The sequence below is a fragment of the Myotis davidii genome, unplaced genomic scaffold, assembly GCF_000327345.1.
Source record: "Myotis davidii unplaced genomic scaffold, ASM32734v1 scaffold115, whole genome shotgun sequence".
NCBI lineage: Eukaryota > Metazoa > Chordata > Mammalia > Chiroptera > Vespertilionidae > Myotis > Myotis davidii.
The window spans coordinates 5,254,756-5,272,686 of NW_006291010.1; the positions used below are offsets into that span (position 1 = coordinate 5,254,756).

The 17,931-nt window shown below is 35.2% G+C and overlaps 1 protein-coding gene across 1 annotated transcript in view; it reads left to right on the forward strand.

Annotated features, from left to right (window-relative positions):
- The window catches only part of NLGN1 (neuroligin 1), a 716,626-nt gene extending 699,141 nt beyond the window's left edge, over positions 1-17,485 (forward strand). The window contains 3 exon segments of the mRNA XM_015564185.1: positions 9,723-9,908; positions 13,271-14,060; positions 14,853-17,485. Coding sequence (XP_015419671.1) covers positions 9,723-9,908; positions 13,271-14,060; positions 14,853-15,675 — 1,799 coding nt within the window. The 3' untranslated portion in view covers positions 15,676-17,485.
- The last annotated feature ends 446 nt before the right edge of the window (positions 17,486-17,931 follow it).

Genomic DNA, 17,931 nt, shown 5'->3' on the forward strand with positions numbered 1-17,931 from the left:
TGGAGATAATCCCACTGGCCAAATAAGGGACAATTTGAGTATCATATTAAAGGATAGTAAAAGATTATAACCCCTAGAATAAATAAGAACTCATAAATTCATAACAATATAAATGAATGAGTGAATGAATGAATAATGAATGCAAACTGGGCGTAATGGAAATCTTTTACTGCCAATTGCAACTAATAATAAAATAAATGATTAAATTAATATTTGCTTCACATAAGAAGCATGAACAAATGCTTAAATTAGTGGAAGAAAGTGTGATGAGAAGCAGGACATTTACAAAGTCTAAACATAATCTGTCTCTATTTATTAAATATAAAGGAAACATAGTAACTTAATATTGGGGAAACCTGGAAATTACCATCTTAACTAAATGGGATAAATCAACATGCAGTGCCTCCTACTATATTGCATTGAGTTGAACACAACATTATTTCTATGACTTTTCTGCCCAAAACTCATAACCTGAGGAAATAATTATGAGAAATATTAAACAAACCCTAATTAAGGGACATTCTAAACAATAACTGACCTATATTCCTCAAAAAAATGGAAAGATCAAGGAAAACAAAGAAAGATCAGCAAACTGTTCAATATTTAGGAGATTAAATAGAAAAGTAAATTTAACATGTAATTCCAAAATTGATAGGGAAGTGAGAGAAGAAGAAGAAGAAGAAGAAGAAGAAGGAGAAGAAAAAGAAGAAAGAGAGAGAGAGAGAGAGAGAAAGGGAGGAAAGAAGGAAGAAAGAATAAAATAAAGGAAGGAGGGAAGGAGAGAGAGAGAGAGAGAAAGAGAGAGAGAGAGAGAGAGAGAGAGGGATTGGGCCAAAACTGGCAGTCAGACATCCCCTGAGGGGTCCCAGATTGCGAGAGGGTGCAGGCTGGGCTGAGGGACCCCCGCCCCCTGCATGAATTTTGTGCACCGGGCTTCTAGTCTTTTAATAACGACAACTTGGTAGGGTACATGCTACTATTAGTCTTGTTTATTAGGAATCTGAGATTCAGAGGTGCTAATTAACTGGTTCACACATGGTAACTTGCTTATACACCCAAGCTGTCCTACTAAGTTTGGTGCTCTTTTCACAACACAAATGAGAGAATCTCAAATGCCTCTCAAACTTTATGTTCTTTGGCCAATAATCTGGGCTTGCTTGCTGGTCTGTAGTCCTCAGCCCTACCCAATACTGTCCTATTTTTCTACCTTTAAAGCTACTGCCACACACTCTACATCTAATAACTTTTCTCTTCATATTGGCTGCAGAAAGGATTATCTTCTAAATTCCCATTGCTGCCACCTAAGAAATACTATACATACACAGACCTCTTTCATTTGGAAAGTTTACTTGTTGGCCTCTATGTGCTAATAGAATTGTAATGCATTGATGTCTTCCTTCATTCAGCAAACATGTATAGAATGGCCATTGTGGGGCAGGCACACAGTTCAGAGAAAAGAAAAAATATGAACAAGTTATAAATACAATTAATAAATTACAAAGTGCACACACATTCACATTACAATGGAATCACATAAGCCAGACCAAAATATGCATTAGATAGAATTTACAGAACTTTTATTGCTCCTGAAGCTGTCTTACCTAATAATAGACAAACATAAATTAACTGTCCCTCTGCTATGCTCACCAGCCAATCAGGAGAGTATGTAAATTAACCCAACAAAGATGGCAGCTAATTTGCATACGTAGGGGCAAAGCAGCAGAGCGAAGACTGAAGGCTCTGTCTGGAGCAAAGGCCTGGGTCCCAGGTGCCGGAGGAAAACCAGTGCCAGCAGCCAGGGGAAGGGAAGGCCTATTGCACGAATCTCTTGATGCAACGGGCCTCTAGTCCTATATAATAAAATGCAATATGCAAATTATCCCCTCAACCAGGAGTTTGACAGAGAGTTCGACCAGGGGCAAGGCTGGCCAGCCAACCACCCTTGGCCCCTCCCCCACCTGTCCAGATCGGTTCTGATTGGGGCAGGTTGGCTGGACCTCACCCATGCACGAATTTGTGACTGGACCGCTAGCATAGAATAGTTCTGAAATATATAGTTTCTGAAGGCTTTTCTTAAATGGAGCCATTGTGGCTCCCTCAATGTCATGTGTTGAAGCAAAGTATGCATTTAAATCATCAGACACATTCCTGCATAATCGGAACAATTAGAAATGAACAATGTGATTTCTTTGAATAGACTTTTTAGAAGGGAGATTTCTCCTTTATCCCTTCTTTGTGAAAGCAGTTATTCATAAAGCACAGGAATTTTGTCAGGTTTGATATCAGTTTTGTTTTCCAAATTGAAATAGACAAGAAGTACACAATAGCCTACTTCAGGGAATGTTAGATAAGCTATTTTTGGTTTTTGGACATGCAGACCAAAAAGTGTGACCATTAACAGCCTTAGGTTGGGCAGTAGAATAAAAGGGATGATTGGAAGGCTGTGTCTGGGGTTCCTTTTTCCCCAGTATCTTGGACCATTTTTGAAATGTAGATAGTGTACATAATTCAGAGCTAAGCAAATTGGGGCCATTTTCTCTCCAAGACTATCTATATTCAGAAGAAATTGGTTAAAATTAATATTTTAGTTCCATTTGGAAGAAGTTGTAAATGTTAAAATTGAACATGACACAGAAGAATCAACCTCAGTTGTTTACAGCGGAAATGGTGAAAATGTTGGGAATTTTGGACTGAATGATAGGGAAACAACACAGGTATTTTCTCTCCAGGCATCTTTCTTATATGCCTTCGTGTCCAGCTGTCAGGAGCCAGAAGCCTTGGCCAGTAACTCATTTTGATCTTCCCAAAGATGAGCCATTAAAAAGCAAATGATCTCCAAATAAATAAATAAATAACTGTACCAAAATATAAAATTTTAAAAATATCATGAAATTATGATATTAGATAGCCTCAATTCAGAGAAAGTTTCTGCCAGATGATACATATAAAGAAGCAGACACTAGCTTTCAAGAGAACATAACAGCAAGGAAACTAGCTAGCAGTGATAGATAATTAAACGGTATTGTGTGTGTTCTTTTTCCTTATGTATAATCTAAATTTTCAATTTGGGGAATCTTAAAACATTATATTTTAAACAATCTTGACTTAAAGGGAAGACAAAGGGGGAAAGTATCCAATTATATCTTACATGAGGATTTTACTTTGATGCAGCAATGTCTCCCCATTAGAACAGAGTATTTTTCAAAAGCAAGTCTGGTGATAGACTACAAGGTAGTACTTGTTTGCTGGAAGATTGGAGGTTGAGTGACTAGTAGAAGGATTTCATGACTCTAAAAGAGAAGGACCTAGAATAAGTCAGTGACATGAGTGGAAAGCAAGAGACAGAGATAGAAGATAAGGAAAAATGGATTGGACATAGCAACTAAGAAGACAGAGTTAGCACATGGGATTTCCAGTTTCATTTTCAGTTGGAAGGAATTTAAGTATTAATCACACAGTTTTAAATCCTTTTATGTTTAAGATGCAAAATCCTTCATGAGTTATTTTCTGATCTACAGTCCCAAGTTCCCAGAAGGATGCCTCATTACCATTTATTTAAAATGTCATGTCTATAAGGCTTACTCTTTAATGCTCAGTATGGTCTCTATGTTAAACTATTTATCAATTTGACTACACTTATCTGTATTCATATGATGGCATTGATGAACATAGAAGATTTTTTTCCTACTTCATTATGTATAGAATGAACTACATGGAGTAGAATATATATTGTGTGTATATATATGTACATATATTATATATATATATATAGCACGTGTGTCCCAAAAAATATATGCACACTTTGAATAATTATTAATTATAACAGGTTAAACCTGAAAAGAAAGGAATATTAATTGAGCTATCAGAAAAAAAAGTGTGTATACATTTTTAGGGACCCCCCTGTATATTCTGTTTAAAACTTCCAGAAGTTAAACACCAAAAACATAGTTGTTCATATTTCCGCTTCCCACCAAAAAGAAAGCACAGCTACAGTATAGAATCACTGATGTCTTAAATTTCTGACATTCTAGATGTCACTTCAAATGTAAACAGTCTGTAATTTTTCCTACTCTCAGTTTCTTCGCTGAATACATTCGGATGATTTTTCTATGGAGAAACACTCTTCTTCTTTTTTGTTTTACATTCAAAGGCATTGCCTATAAGTCTGTGTGTAAGAGACTTAAATATAAATTGGATCAACCAATAAATGGCAGGGCTGCTGCCAGATAACTTAGCTCCCCCTGTACCCCTTCAAGTCTTCCTATCAGAGAGCTATCTGAGTTCAGTAGACATCAGTAGTCCAAGTCAGTACTTTGATCACAATATTTATGTCTTTATTTCCCCCTTACTCAATTTATTTGATTTTTCCATGCTAATGTTTTTTCTAACACTTGAAAGTAATCCTAGTTTCTAGGTCTAGTAAATATCAAATGGAGGCTAAACCTGCTCTGTAAATTTAATTAGGTCAGTAGAACTAGTAGTTCCATGCAGAACAATAATTGAAGATGTTTTTTAATAGAATGAATTTTTAAATGAAAAGAATGCTATTAAAGAAATTCTGGTTGAACACATGGTTGAATGACAATTGTAGTGGATACAACGAGCTGGTAAAATAATTCTTGACATAATAGTAATTATGAATTTTTAAAGTTTGTTTTAATTTCTAATGTAATATTTGTCAAGGTTTTATATTTGAGTCAAGTAAATTAGTTGATTTTTTCTGAAAAATTCTGCTACTTTCCCCCCACATACACACATATATATATATACCCCCAAAAAGGAGAAGAGTTTGTTGTTTATTTTATAATCATTATTGTTCTATCTTAAAAAAAATAATGTGCTGGTATGTTAGGATATCAATTAGTGACACACTGTAGGAGCTTCCAATTGAAGGTCAGGAAAGGCCAGATAATGTGAGTGATGATCTGTTAAGAATAATTTCAGTGACACTAAGGAAACAACCTTTTCCAAAGCAACACTTTCAGATCTTTTGCAAAGTTGAGTTTTGCTATGGCTAGACTATAGTTGAGCAGTGCAGTATAAAGTTCCAACTAGAGTGATATGAAATGATTCTGCTGTTAAGGAAAACAAAGCTAACAATTTTAAAACAGAACTTTAAATGAATAAAGTATTTCATTGGATGACAAGGTATAGAGAATGCTGCCAATGCACATCACTTAGGTAATTAGCAAACTGTCTCTTCTGAGGCAGTGATTTATTTAACTTTTCTCATTTTGTGTTCTTAGCTGAGCTACAGTTTTATTTAATTATGGCATCAGAAATCAAAGAATTCATACAATCATGTAGCATCAGTTTATCAGGTCTAAAGAGCTAGAATTTGGTTGGTTGGCTGGCCTAAGTAAAGGCAGCAACTAATTTTTTTCTAATATAAAATTCTTAGTGGCTCTATACATTCACTCTAGTTTAGTTGAAAAGATAGATAGATGATCGATAGATAAACCAACATACCCATGATATAGAAACCAAGAATGAGGGCAATTCAATTCAGTACCAATGGGTAAAATTAGAGCCTGGTAGAGTAGCTTGCACATTCGCAGTTTAGGACACCATCTTTTACCCATGATTTGCTTTGCTTTCCATGCAATACTTAAGAGCACAATTTTTGAATTCAGTCCATTTTCTTTAATTTTTTTGAAGATGCTACAAGATTTCTTTAAATTATATATAAAGTAGAAGTTACTCTTCAGAGAACTGACATGTTTTTTATAGAATTCTTATATTTGACCAATCTGCCAGAGTGGTTACAACTGGTGTGACTTATAAAAGGGATACTATTCAGTTAATGTAGGGACAGATAATCTTATCACAATGGTTCTCTACATGTTGCATATTGAATGACAATTATTTTATTAATAAGTCAATTTTGTATAAATGTAGATGTATTTGAATGAAACTGGAGTTATTCAATATTATTTCAAGAGGAATTAAATACATATCCAGGGTTCTGTCCTGAGTGACATAAGCTGTATTCAAAAATCAAATTTCTATCTGAATATACCATATTTGTGAACATAGAATTATAGTTTATTACTACCAGGGGTGGGCAAACTTTTTGACTCGAGGGCCACAATGGGTTCTTAAACTGGACCGGAGGGCTGGAACAAAAGCATGGATGTAGCGTTTGTGTGAACTAATATAAATTCAAAGTAAACATCATTACATAAAAGGGTACGGTCTTTTTTTTCAATAGTTTTATTCATTTCAAACGGGCCGGATCCGGGCCGTAGTTTGCCCACAGCTGACTAGAGTGCGCTTTCCTTTCATTCATTCTCTCTCTAACACACACACACACACACACACACCACTCTCTCTCTCACACACACACACACACACACACACACACACACACACACACACACACTCATGCACGCCTCCTTTATCCTTCAAGAGCCTTACTATCTAATGCACAACAATCTTTTCATAATGTTGTTTTCAGGGTTTGTTCTATCAGTCGTATCATAAGTTCCTTCAGGAGCTTAAGCTAACAGGTTTTACACCAAAATTCACTTAATAGCAAATAAAGTTAAAAGAGTCCCCTGTCATGTTTTGTATTTTAATATGCTCCTTTATATGACCATTGAGTATTTGGAAGTGCTTTTATATAAAAAGACCCCATGAAAATTTCCTTACATTGTTATGCAGATTCAATAAAAAGTAATGAGTGTGACCAGAAAGCTATCTTTACTTGGAACCTATTTTTTTTTAAATTCAATCTGCATCTCAAGGATGATTTAATATTTCAGCATTATACACACACACACATACATACATACATGCACATGTATATGTGCACAATAGAGTAGAGAATATAGTGGGGGTTTTTTCCTTAGAATTTTAACTCTTGTAAGGAAAGAAGAACTAATCATCTGCATTTCTTCATATTTGTCAAAATCTGTTGCTTGCTATAATGATCCTAAATAACTTCTTTTCCATAGATTCATTGTGGATATAGATCGATTTTACTCATTTAATAGGTATTGTTATAACAGCCTAGTTTTCACAAATGTAATTGTGAAGTACATTTTTATAATTTGGATTAAATAATTATTACCATTAAATTGACCCATTATGTTGAGTTTCTATGATGGCTCTGCAATAAAGGAATAAATTCAATTTTTAAAAATTAATTCTATAAATTTGTTGAGTTTGGAAATTAATTAATTGAATATAATTAACCAACTTACATGTAATATATCTCAAAAATATGTTCTACATAATATACAAATAGTCTATAAAATGGAATATTTTATGAAATACTTTTTCTATTTTCTACCAAATTTATTCCAAATGCAGAAGTATATTAGAGTAGATGTTCATTTCAAAAGTTATAACAAATATAGTATAAAAACTATTGTCAGGAAAATGAATGAATATGCTTACAGTGTTATAAAAGTAATATTTTTTATTCTTTTCTCTATAACTTTAATATATGGTAAGTCCTCACTTAATGTCATCAATAGGTTCTGTGACTTTAAGGGAAATGGCCTATAACAAAGCCAATTTTACCACAGGCTAATTGATATAAACAAGCGTTAAGTTCCTATTATGGCATGTCACTATTATCGTGACATAGCATGAAAAAATATTATTCTAGGACCTACTACTACATAAAAATGTCATTCAGCTGTTACTGCCACCATATTTCCTCTATCTCCTTCTGTTTATTTTTAAAAATTTTATTTATTTATTTATGTATTTGATTTTTTGTTGAATTTATTGGGGTGACATCCTATATGATAAAATGCTAATATGCAAATTGACTGAACAGTGGAACAACCAGTCACTATGACGCACAGTGACCACCAGGGGGTGGATGCTCGATGCAGAAGCTGACCCCTGGTGTTCAGTGCGCTCCCACAGGGGGAGTGCCACTCAGCCAGAAGCCCTGAACTGGGCTCATGGCTGGTTAGCTCAGTGGCAGTGGTGGGAGCCTCACCTACATCCAGGGCAGCACTAAGGGTGCCTGACTGTCGGCGGGGCATGGGCCTAAGCCATCAGTCAGATATCCCCCGAGGGATCCCGGACTGCGAGAGGGCGCAGGCCAAACTGAGGGACCCCGCCCCCCGAGTGCACAAATTTTGTGCACCAGACCTCTAGTTGGTTAATAAAATTATATAGATTTCAGGTGTATAATTCTATAGTACATCATCTGTACATTGTATTGTGTGTTCCACCACTCTGGATCAATTCTTCTATCACCATTTATCTCCCATTTACCTTCTTCTGTCTCCCCATACCTCCTTTTCCCTCTGGTTATAACCATAGTTGTCTGTGTCTATGAATATATTGTGTGTGTTTTTAATCCCCTCACCTTTCTCACCCAGCCTCCCCCGACTGCCCCCTCCTCTCTGATAGCTGTCAGTCTGTTCTCTATCTGTAAGTCTATTTCTATTTTGTTTATTACTTTATTTTGTTCATTAAATTTTAAATATGAGTGGAACTCATGTTTCTCAGATTGGCTTATTTCAGTTAGCATAATGGTCTCCAGTTCCATCTATGCTATCCCAAAAGGATAAGATCTCCTTCTTTTTTTTATAGCCGAGATGTATCATTGGCAAATATGTTCTCCCATTCAGTGGGTTGTTTTTTCATTTGGTTGATATTTTTCTTTGCTGTGTAAAAACTTTTTAGTTAAATGTTAGACTTGAAACCATAAAAATTTTAGAGGAAAACACAGGCAGCAAAATCTTGGACGTTTCTTATAGCAATATTTTTTCTGATATTGGGCAAAGGAAACAAAACAAAGACAAAACAAATGGGACCTCTCTCCTTTTTTTTTCAATTGCCTTTTCCACCCTGTCAATTCAGGCCTCTACAACCTCTACCCTATGCCATTCTTTTTATTGTGCAATATACTAGTACACTGCTCCTCATTATCAGATTCACTATAAAGCAGAACTTTAAACATTCCAGAAATATGAATCAGAACTTTTCAAAAATCTTCAATTATTCTACACTTTTTTTTACTTTATTTTTATTGTTGACACTTATAGATGCCCCCATTTTTCCCTCCTTTTCCCACCTCCACTCAGCCTTTGCCCCCCTTCCCTCTGGCCATCACCACTGTTGTCTGTGTCTATAGGTTATGCATATATGTTCTTTAATCCTTTCTCCTTCTTTCTACACTGTTTTCTAATTGTGCAAATATCCTCAGTTTAGCATTTAAGGTATTCCAAAAGGTGGTCTCAAATTACCTCTAACGGTGATTATTTCTTAACAAGTTTTAGAAAAATACACGTTCTCCACCCCCACATCCTGCACTCTGCTGCACATACTTTAAATTCCAACCATGTTAGACCATGAGCAACCTGAGGACTGACACAGTGTTTTATGCGAAAGCACATTCTCATGTGCCCCATGATACTGTCCCAAATATCCCCACCAAGTAACTTGGCCTCTAGACTCTCTCCCTGAGGTCTCTCAGAATGTTTTCATTCCCTTTATCTGCCCCTTGTTGCCTATTACCTGGATAACTTGGAGAAGATAAATGTCAATTTTCAAATTTTAGTCTCTACTATTCTCCCTAAAGTAATTTTTTTTAATTCTGGTGGGAAATATATATATATATTTTTTTTTTTACTAAAAAACATGTACTCATCTTGATGAACACTGGCTTCAGTTATATTTAAATTTAATTCTGATTTGATTTATGTCAAAACAAAAGGGTGTTTCTAAGGTGTCTTTTTATTTTTATTTTCCAGGTTTCTTGAGCACAGGAGATCAGGCTGCAAAAGGAAACTATGGACTCCTTGATCTCATACAGGCTTTAAGATGGACTAGTGAAAACATTGGATTCTTTGGTGGTGACCCCTTAAGAATCACTGTTTTTGGATCTGGCGCTGGGGGTTCGTGTGTCAATCTGCTGACTTTATCCCATTATTCTGAAGGTAACCGTTGGAGCAATTCAACCAAAGGTATTATGCAGGTTGCAAATTTTGACAATTTTGGTGTCTGCATGCCACCACCATCAGTAGTATGTGATGCTCTGTATATATTTCTCTGTTCAAACTGAGTGTCAGGTTGAACTCAATAACTGTTTAGAATTTTGTTTCTTCAGCTTTTATGCATGTTCAGATTGTTGTCAAACTTTCTGTCTCCTGTGGAGCTTGGTAAGGAAGCCCTTTCAAGCACACTTCAGAATAGTTCACATCACAGTTACTTTTCCTTTCTCCAAAGGGTGATTTTTAGGGAATTTCAAGGATGTTCACAGTTCTATTATCTCTGTTTATTCAGTAATCAAAATAAAAGACAAGGTGTGTTTTTATTTAAGGATTGTGTATAATCTACTTTTGAGACAAGAGACATTTAAAACCCTTTGCTAGTAGGAAAGAAGGAGTTCTAAGCTAGTTTGTCTAGAAATTAGATTTTCACTTGTTGCCTGAGTGGAGAATAGATGTTTGATTATTTTGCATGCATGATCCAAAATTGTCAAAGCATCAAGGTCACTAGTAGAGCTTTCAATTAAAAAAAATAGGTCTGAATTTGTAGTTTTTTTCTATTTTCAACCCCAAAAGTGTTTTTCCCTCCAAGAGCTTGGCAAAGCAGCATGGAGCACTGAGGCTGCTTAAACCCACGAAACATTTTTTCTTGTCTCCATTTTCTGGCCTTGATCCCCTTTTTAAGTGCCTGCCCAAAGCTCCTTATGTTATTGTGTGTTTTTTATTGACTCCCATCTCACCGTGAGTTTAGTCATTCATTCAACTTACATCATTAACTTGTATACTCAAGAACAGAAAGTCTTTTATTGGAGAAGTCTGCAAAAACAAATAGTTTCTTTCCATTTCACACACATTAAGAGATGGAAAGATAGAAAATAGGCCATCTTATATTTTGTACTTTCATCATTTTATATATATATATAAAATATACATTGTCAAGTGTTCATAAAACATCTTAATTTGTAAGTCTGAATTTTATGATATAAGCACCAAATATAGGACATTTGTTTTTGGTATCAAAGATACATTTATTTGGAATTTTGAAAAATCAGCAAGTAATTAAATGAGTATATGTATTTGTAGAATCATATGTTACTTATTATTATTATTATTTTATCATATATTATTATGGGCCTAACTTATAGACATCATTTCTGTAACATCTCATATGTAGTAGTAGAGTTCTGACTCGAGATGACAAAATAGCACATATGAGAACATTTCCAATTGTATAGAGATTTGGTCGGTAATGAAATGGCTTATTATGAAATAACGGAATTTTGTTTTGTTTTTTAAGAACAGATTATATAGTTCTAGCTAGGGACTATAGTAAGCCAATATTTTATCTAGGTTGACAGTGGTTAATTCTGTTTAGATCTTAAGGTCATTTGATTGCAAATGTTCTTTCCTCCCAGGTTTTCTAAAACTTTTTGTAAATGTAAAGCAAACATGGGCACCCAAACCAGTTCCAGCTAGTATAAAACTAACATTCCAAATAAAAAGATGAATCAGTTAGCTCATTGGCTAGCATCGCTAATTATCAATGGATGATGTGGTAAACAATGGCAAATGGCAAACAGTCAACAATACAGCATTCCATCAGCCTCTTCAAGGAAACTGTTCATACCTGGCCACACCAGTGGACTTATGTTTGATCTAGTCCTAAGCCTGTCTCCACAAAGCTGCCTGATTGGGAGATGTCTGGAAATCATCGGGCTAATTCTGTCTCCAGCACAGACAGACTTTAAAGTCTGTAAACTCCCCAGAGCTGTAGCAATGCTTAGGCCTATATCAACCAGAAGTCGACCACAGCTTGTGTACACACAACAAGCACTCTCACTAAGGATAAGCTATATGGTTTTCCCAATACCATCCAGGTGGCATCTTTCAGATTATATTTAATGATAGGTATTTTCTGCAATATCATTTTTGGTATATATAGTTAATGTCATGAAGCCCTTTAAAGGGGAAAAATATTGTAGAAATCACAAGGTTTATATTAGTTGTCAAGTTTTTAATTAGTAAACTATTTCTCTGAGCTAATGTTGACACATAGCCTATATAATTTTTTGAAATTATCTGTATTTATATCATTTACTCTGGCATACTTTGCTCTAGCAAGCTAAAAATATATTCTTAAAGATGTCAGAAACCAAAACAAATTTAAATTAGTATTGTTTTTAGAATTATCTAGGAACATATTATAGACTGCATTTTGAATAAGTATATGCATTTGGAGAAAAATCTAAAATTCTGTTTCTAATTCAGAAACTGTTTTAGCACCTTTGTGAAAACTGTTCTTATCTCGTTAACACATGAATAACTGAGCATGTGTTTAAATAACCAGTCGACAAAGCTGCATTTGGAAAATGGTAACAAATGTACTTTTTAAAAAGAAAATAGATAAATTTAACACAAGGATTTTATTTGAAAATATCTTAATGGGTAGATAAAGTGCATTTGCAAATTTGAATGGCATGCAGTTCTAATCAAACTGTATATGGGATTGTGATTTGTAATTTTTAAATGCAATTAAGTGAAAAGCAGCGGGCCATGTACTTTGCATTTTTTATGATAAAACATAGCAGCGCACATTCAAAACTGAAAGAAGTTAAATCACACCCCACAAAATCCTCTGCTGATGTTTTTTTCTTTAACCTAGTGAAAATGTTATGTTTGAAAGATGAATATTCAGCATACTATGTCTGACACAAAAAGCTGGGAAGAGGATGTCTACAGTGATATTCTGTTTTGTGTGCCTCAGGGCTATCCCCAGGGTATTAGCAAATCCCCAGCCCCAAGGTGAGCTCTGAACAATTCTTTTTCAAATAAAATCTGATTAAAACAAGCATTGGAGCCATTTTGAAGGAAGACATATGCAGCCAAACTGGAGGAAATATCCTCAAAAGACAACAGAGAGTCTGATGAAGAGATAGTAGGGAGAGAGTTGGTTACATCTGGTTGGCTTTGATAATAACATAGGTGTTTCCATGATGAGCACAGACAAATGTGGGTCTTTTTACCACTAGTAGTTACATGTTCTCCTCCTCTCCTCTTTTGAGACAGACACAATTTAAACTTCTCGATCCCTAAAGTGATTGTTAACTCAAAGCAGAAGATGTAGTCCTTTTCTCTAATTCATTATACCCTGGGGATGCCCTTATGTGCCTTCTCTTAAGCAAAAATGTCTTTATCTTTCGTGCTTGAGTTGTATCTGGGTTTTTAGATACACGTCTGAAATATCTAATGTTATTGTTTTACTACAGCATTACTCAAAGGTCATCTAATATTCTTTGTTGTTTTTCCCATAGGACTTTTTCAACGAGCAATAGCTCAAAGTGGAACAGCCCTTTCCAGCTGGGCGGTTAGTTTCCAACCTGCAAAATATGCTAGAATGTTGGCCACAAAAGTTGGCTGCAATGTTTCAGATACAGTAGAATTGGTGGAATGCCTACAGAAGAAGCCTTACAAAGAACTTGTTGACCAAGATATTCAACCAGCACGATACCACATAGCCTTTGGACCTGTGATTGATGGTGATGTAATACCAGATGACCCTCAGATATTGATGGAGCAAGGAGAATTTCTCAACTATGATATAATGTTAGGAGTTAACCAAGGAGAGGGATTAAAATTTGTTGAAAATATAGTAGATAGTGATGATGGTATATCAGCTAGTGATTTTGACTTTGCTGTTTCCAATTTTGTTGATAATTTATATGGATATCCGGAAGGCAAAGATGTTTTGAGAGAAACCATTAAATTCATGTATACTGACTGGGCTGACCGTCATAACCCTGAAACCAGAAGGAAGACATTATTGGCTTTGTTTACGGACCATCAGTGGGTGGCACCAGCTGTTGCTACAGCAGATCTTCACTCGAACTTTGGTTCACCTACATATTTCTATGCCTTTTACCATCATTGCCAAACAGATCAGGTTCCTGCATGGGCTGATGCAGCTCATGGAGATGAGGTTCCCTATGTGCTAGGAATCCCCATGATTGGACCTACAGAGTTATTTCCTTGCAATTTCTCCAAAAATGACGTGATGCTGAGTGCAGTTGTAATGACATACTGGACAAATTTTGCTAAAACTGGGTACGTACCTAAGGAATAACGTTTTCTATAATGTAATAAAAATATCCCTTTAAGCATTTAAAAATAATATACATTTTGTGCCCGAATGACTTAATAGATTGATAACAGCAGGATATTCATTCTTCCTTTTTTTTTCTTCAAAATTCTATACGGTGGTGCTTCAAAAATTAGTGCTTTATCAGTTCTTACCTTTTAGAAGTTTATTAAATAAGCTTACATATATATTGCACTACTCAATAGTTAAATTTATTTTGATGTTTTACTTGAGGAAGACATTATTATTACTCAATAGTGACAAATATTATCTTATAGTGCTCTCCAATTTGCAATACTATATGATTTCAATTCTGCCGACTACATTGTTAGGTGGGCATGGCAAGTAAGATTAATCCCATTTTATAGAGAAGGGTGATGAGGCTATCAGAGCCTCTTCTAGATATTAATTATGTCTACTATGTAGCAGTATTAGGACTCAAATCCTCACCTGCCAATTCCAAATCTTATCTTTTCCACTACTCCATCCTGCCTCTGTTAGCTTGCCTATGAGACAATGAATAGGTATATACATTTAAAAATCTTTGGGTAGATAGTAGCCCATTTGTAAAAGAATGTGAGGCTTACTCAAATTACATTATCATCCATCAAGCCATCTGCCTGCAATGGGATTTATACTTCTAAACACTCAAAAGACTGGCTGAATTACTTCTTCAATTTGATGTCAACCTAGTACTATTTCTATTAAGAAAATGAATAAAATAATTTTGTTCTCATAATTGCTTTTTTCTTTCTTAGTGATCCAAATCAACCAGTTCCTCAAGACACAAAATTCATCCATACCAAACCCAACCGTTTTGAAGAAGTAGCATGGACCAGATATTCCCAGAAAGATCAACTTTATCTCCATATTGGATTAAAACCAAGAGTTAAAGAACATTATAGAGCCAATAAGGTGAACCTCTGGTTGGAGCTGGTACCTCATCTGCATAATCTCAATGACATTTCTCAGTATACCTCTACAACAACTAAAGTGCCATCAACGGACATCACTTTCAGACCTACGAGAAAAAATTCTGTACCTGTCACGTCAGCCTTTCCCACTGCCAAGCAGGATGATCCCAAACAACAACCAAGTCCATTTTCAGTGGATCAGAGGGACTACTCCACAGAGCTGAGCGTTACGATAGCAGTTGGAGCATCACTGCTATTTCTGAACATCTTGGCATTTGCAGCCCTGTACTACAAAAAGGATAAGAGGAGACATGATGTTCATAGGAGATGCAGCCCTCAGCGTACTACCACCAACGATCTGACCCATGCACAAGAAGAGGAGATCATGTCCCTCCAAATGAAGCACACTGATTTGGATCATGAATGTGAGTCCATCCATCCACATGAGGTGGTTCTTCGGACCGCCTGCCCCCCAGATTACACATTAGCGATGAGGAGGTCACCTGATGATGTTCCCTTAATGACACCCAACACGATTACAATGATTCCCAACACTATACCAGGGATTCAACCCTTACACACATTCAATACATTTACCGGAGGACAGAACAATACGCTGCCCCATCCCCATCCGCACCCCCATTCACATTCAACAACCAGGGTATAGCCAGATAACAGAAACAAACTCTATTTTTTTGATGGATTGCAGTAAAAGATTACTGAAGATTCCTTGGCTTTCAACCTACAAAACTCTTACTATTTAAATAAGGAGGAATATTATGTGAATATACATATCAAGGACTCTGGGGGTTTTGAAAAAAATGAATTGTATATATATATATATACACACACAAATCAACTCTAAAAATGAATTTCAATTGCTTGAAGCAATTGTTCTGAATGATACTTTTTCATTCACATTCAAGAATTAATTTTTTGAAGATTTATGTTACATAATGGAATTAGGCATGTGGAACACCAAACAGGAAAGAACTATGTCTGAAATATAAAACAAATAAAAATAAAAAAACAACCATGAATATGCACAAGGGACACACCAATGGAATGTCAGATAATTTTCACCAGTTTTTATTTGGAGCCGTTTTATTGTGTAAACCATATTTACATATTTGGATAAGTACACAAAACACCAATGCTGTTAATGGCCTTAGCGGAGGCTCATGCTGAAATTTGCCAGTAAAACAGAGAAGTTTAAAGACTGGCAGGTACATTATCACATAAGTGCTGTCAGTATAAATTTGTGGGGATACAGGAAACTGGATATTTTTAGCACGATGTGCATGATAATCTATATGCTTGGTGGCTGTGCTGCTGATTAAGCCGTAATTAAAATTCTTCTCATCCCATTGGAGTCTTTAATAGGAGCTTCCTCCATCAATTGGCAGAACCGAAAGAAGATTTTAAGGGGCAAAAGTAATTACAATTAAATAATTCACAGTAGTTTTGATAATAGAAGGAATTAGTTCTTAAAGGTATTTGAAGAAACTATAGGTATAGTGATGAATACTCGCTGATATGAATCCCAGAAAAAAACAATTTCCTGTGTTCTTAATGTTCTTTTCATTCCCATCTAAATTATTTATAAAAATGTAATCCTAATTGGACATGTGTTATAGAATCCATAATTTGCTGTGGTTTTTGTTACTCTGTATTTTGTTTCCTCTGGTAAGGTGAAGTGTGTCCAAAGAGTTACTTGCAACAGTCTTTTATGAAATGAGGATGCCCCAAATTACCACTCTGGTTATAGCTCTCAGTTAATTGATTTACTCATGTTGCATGACAAAATGTTTACTAATAATAATTCAATATAAAATTATGTCCCTCCTCACACCACTTATCTTTCTTACTGAGGTCCTGTCACTGGAATTTACTCGTGCAATCTCAGTAGAGTACAACGTAGATGCAGAACCTAAGAGAGACAACATCTGGGGGATTTTAATCTTTCACATACGTGTGATTTTCAATGAATATTCTAAGACCACAGGAAACTCTTCATCCCGTATTGTTTACCGGTAACAGTATATCACAGACCTATCCAAATGTTTGTATATGTAATCAGATGTACATTTATATTAAAAAAATGAGATGGACTTAAAGAGCACATCCTGATAAATACTTTCTCTCTTACCTGTACTATATTTCTATTAGACTAAAGTTATGTGATTTTTTTTTACATTTTTTCAGATGACTAGCAATTTTGATAGTTTGTAAGATAATGCAAAGAACTTTCTCTGACAAACTAACTGCAGTAACAGAAACCTTTCTTTTCAGTTACTCTTTTTCAAGAATGAAAGCTTATTATACAAAAAAAAAATTGTATACTACTTGATGGAAAAAAAACTTTGTACATCTTGGCCATGTCATTGGTCATTGCGTGAAATAAAGATAAACTGGATAATGACTATTAGTCCAATGATAAGAGACATGATCTTTGCTCATTAAAGAGCTAAAATGTTTATTGCTGTTTTGTCTTTTTTTAAAAAAAAAATAGAAAAGAAACATGACTGTCTCAGAGTCATTTTTCTAGGCCAATCGAATTTTTGAAGACATTTAGGTAACTTCTTCAGAAAACACGCCATGGATTTCCAGGCAAGTCTCATCAAAGATGAACTGATGGAAACTCTAACATGAATTTATAAGCCCCAAAACATATCTGCTTTGTATTTTTAAATACCTCTTATGGGAAATAAAATGTGCCAATTGTTTTCAATTAAAATCCCAGGTTCCAATTCTGATCATTGAGGAAAAGGTCTCTTGGAAATAAATGGGTGACATTTCATGGAATAAGAATAGCTAGATTCATTTTTAAGGGTGATTGAACTATCATAACGTAATGGATAGAAAGTTATCCTTCTAAGAGAATTTAAAAGTGCTGAGCAAGATATTAAGCAGACACTAATAG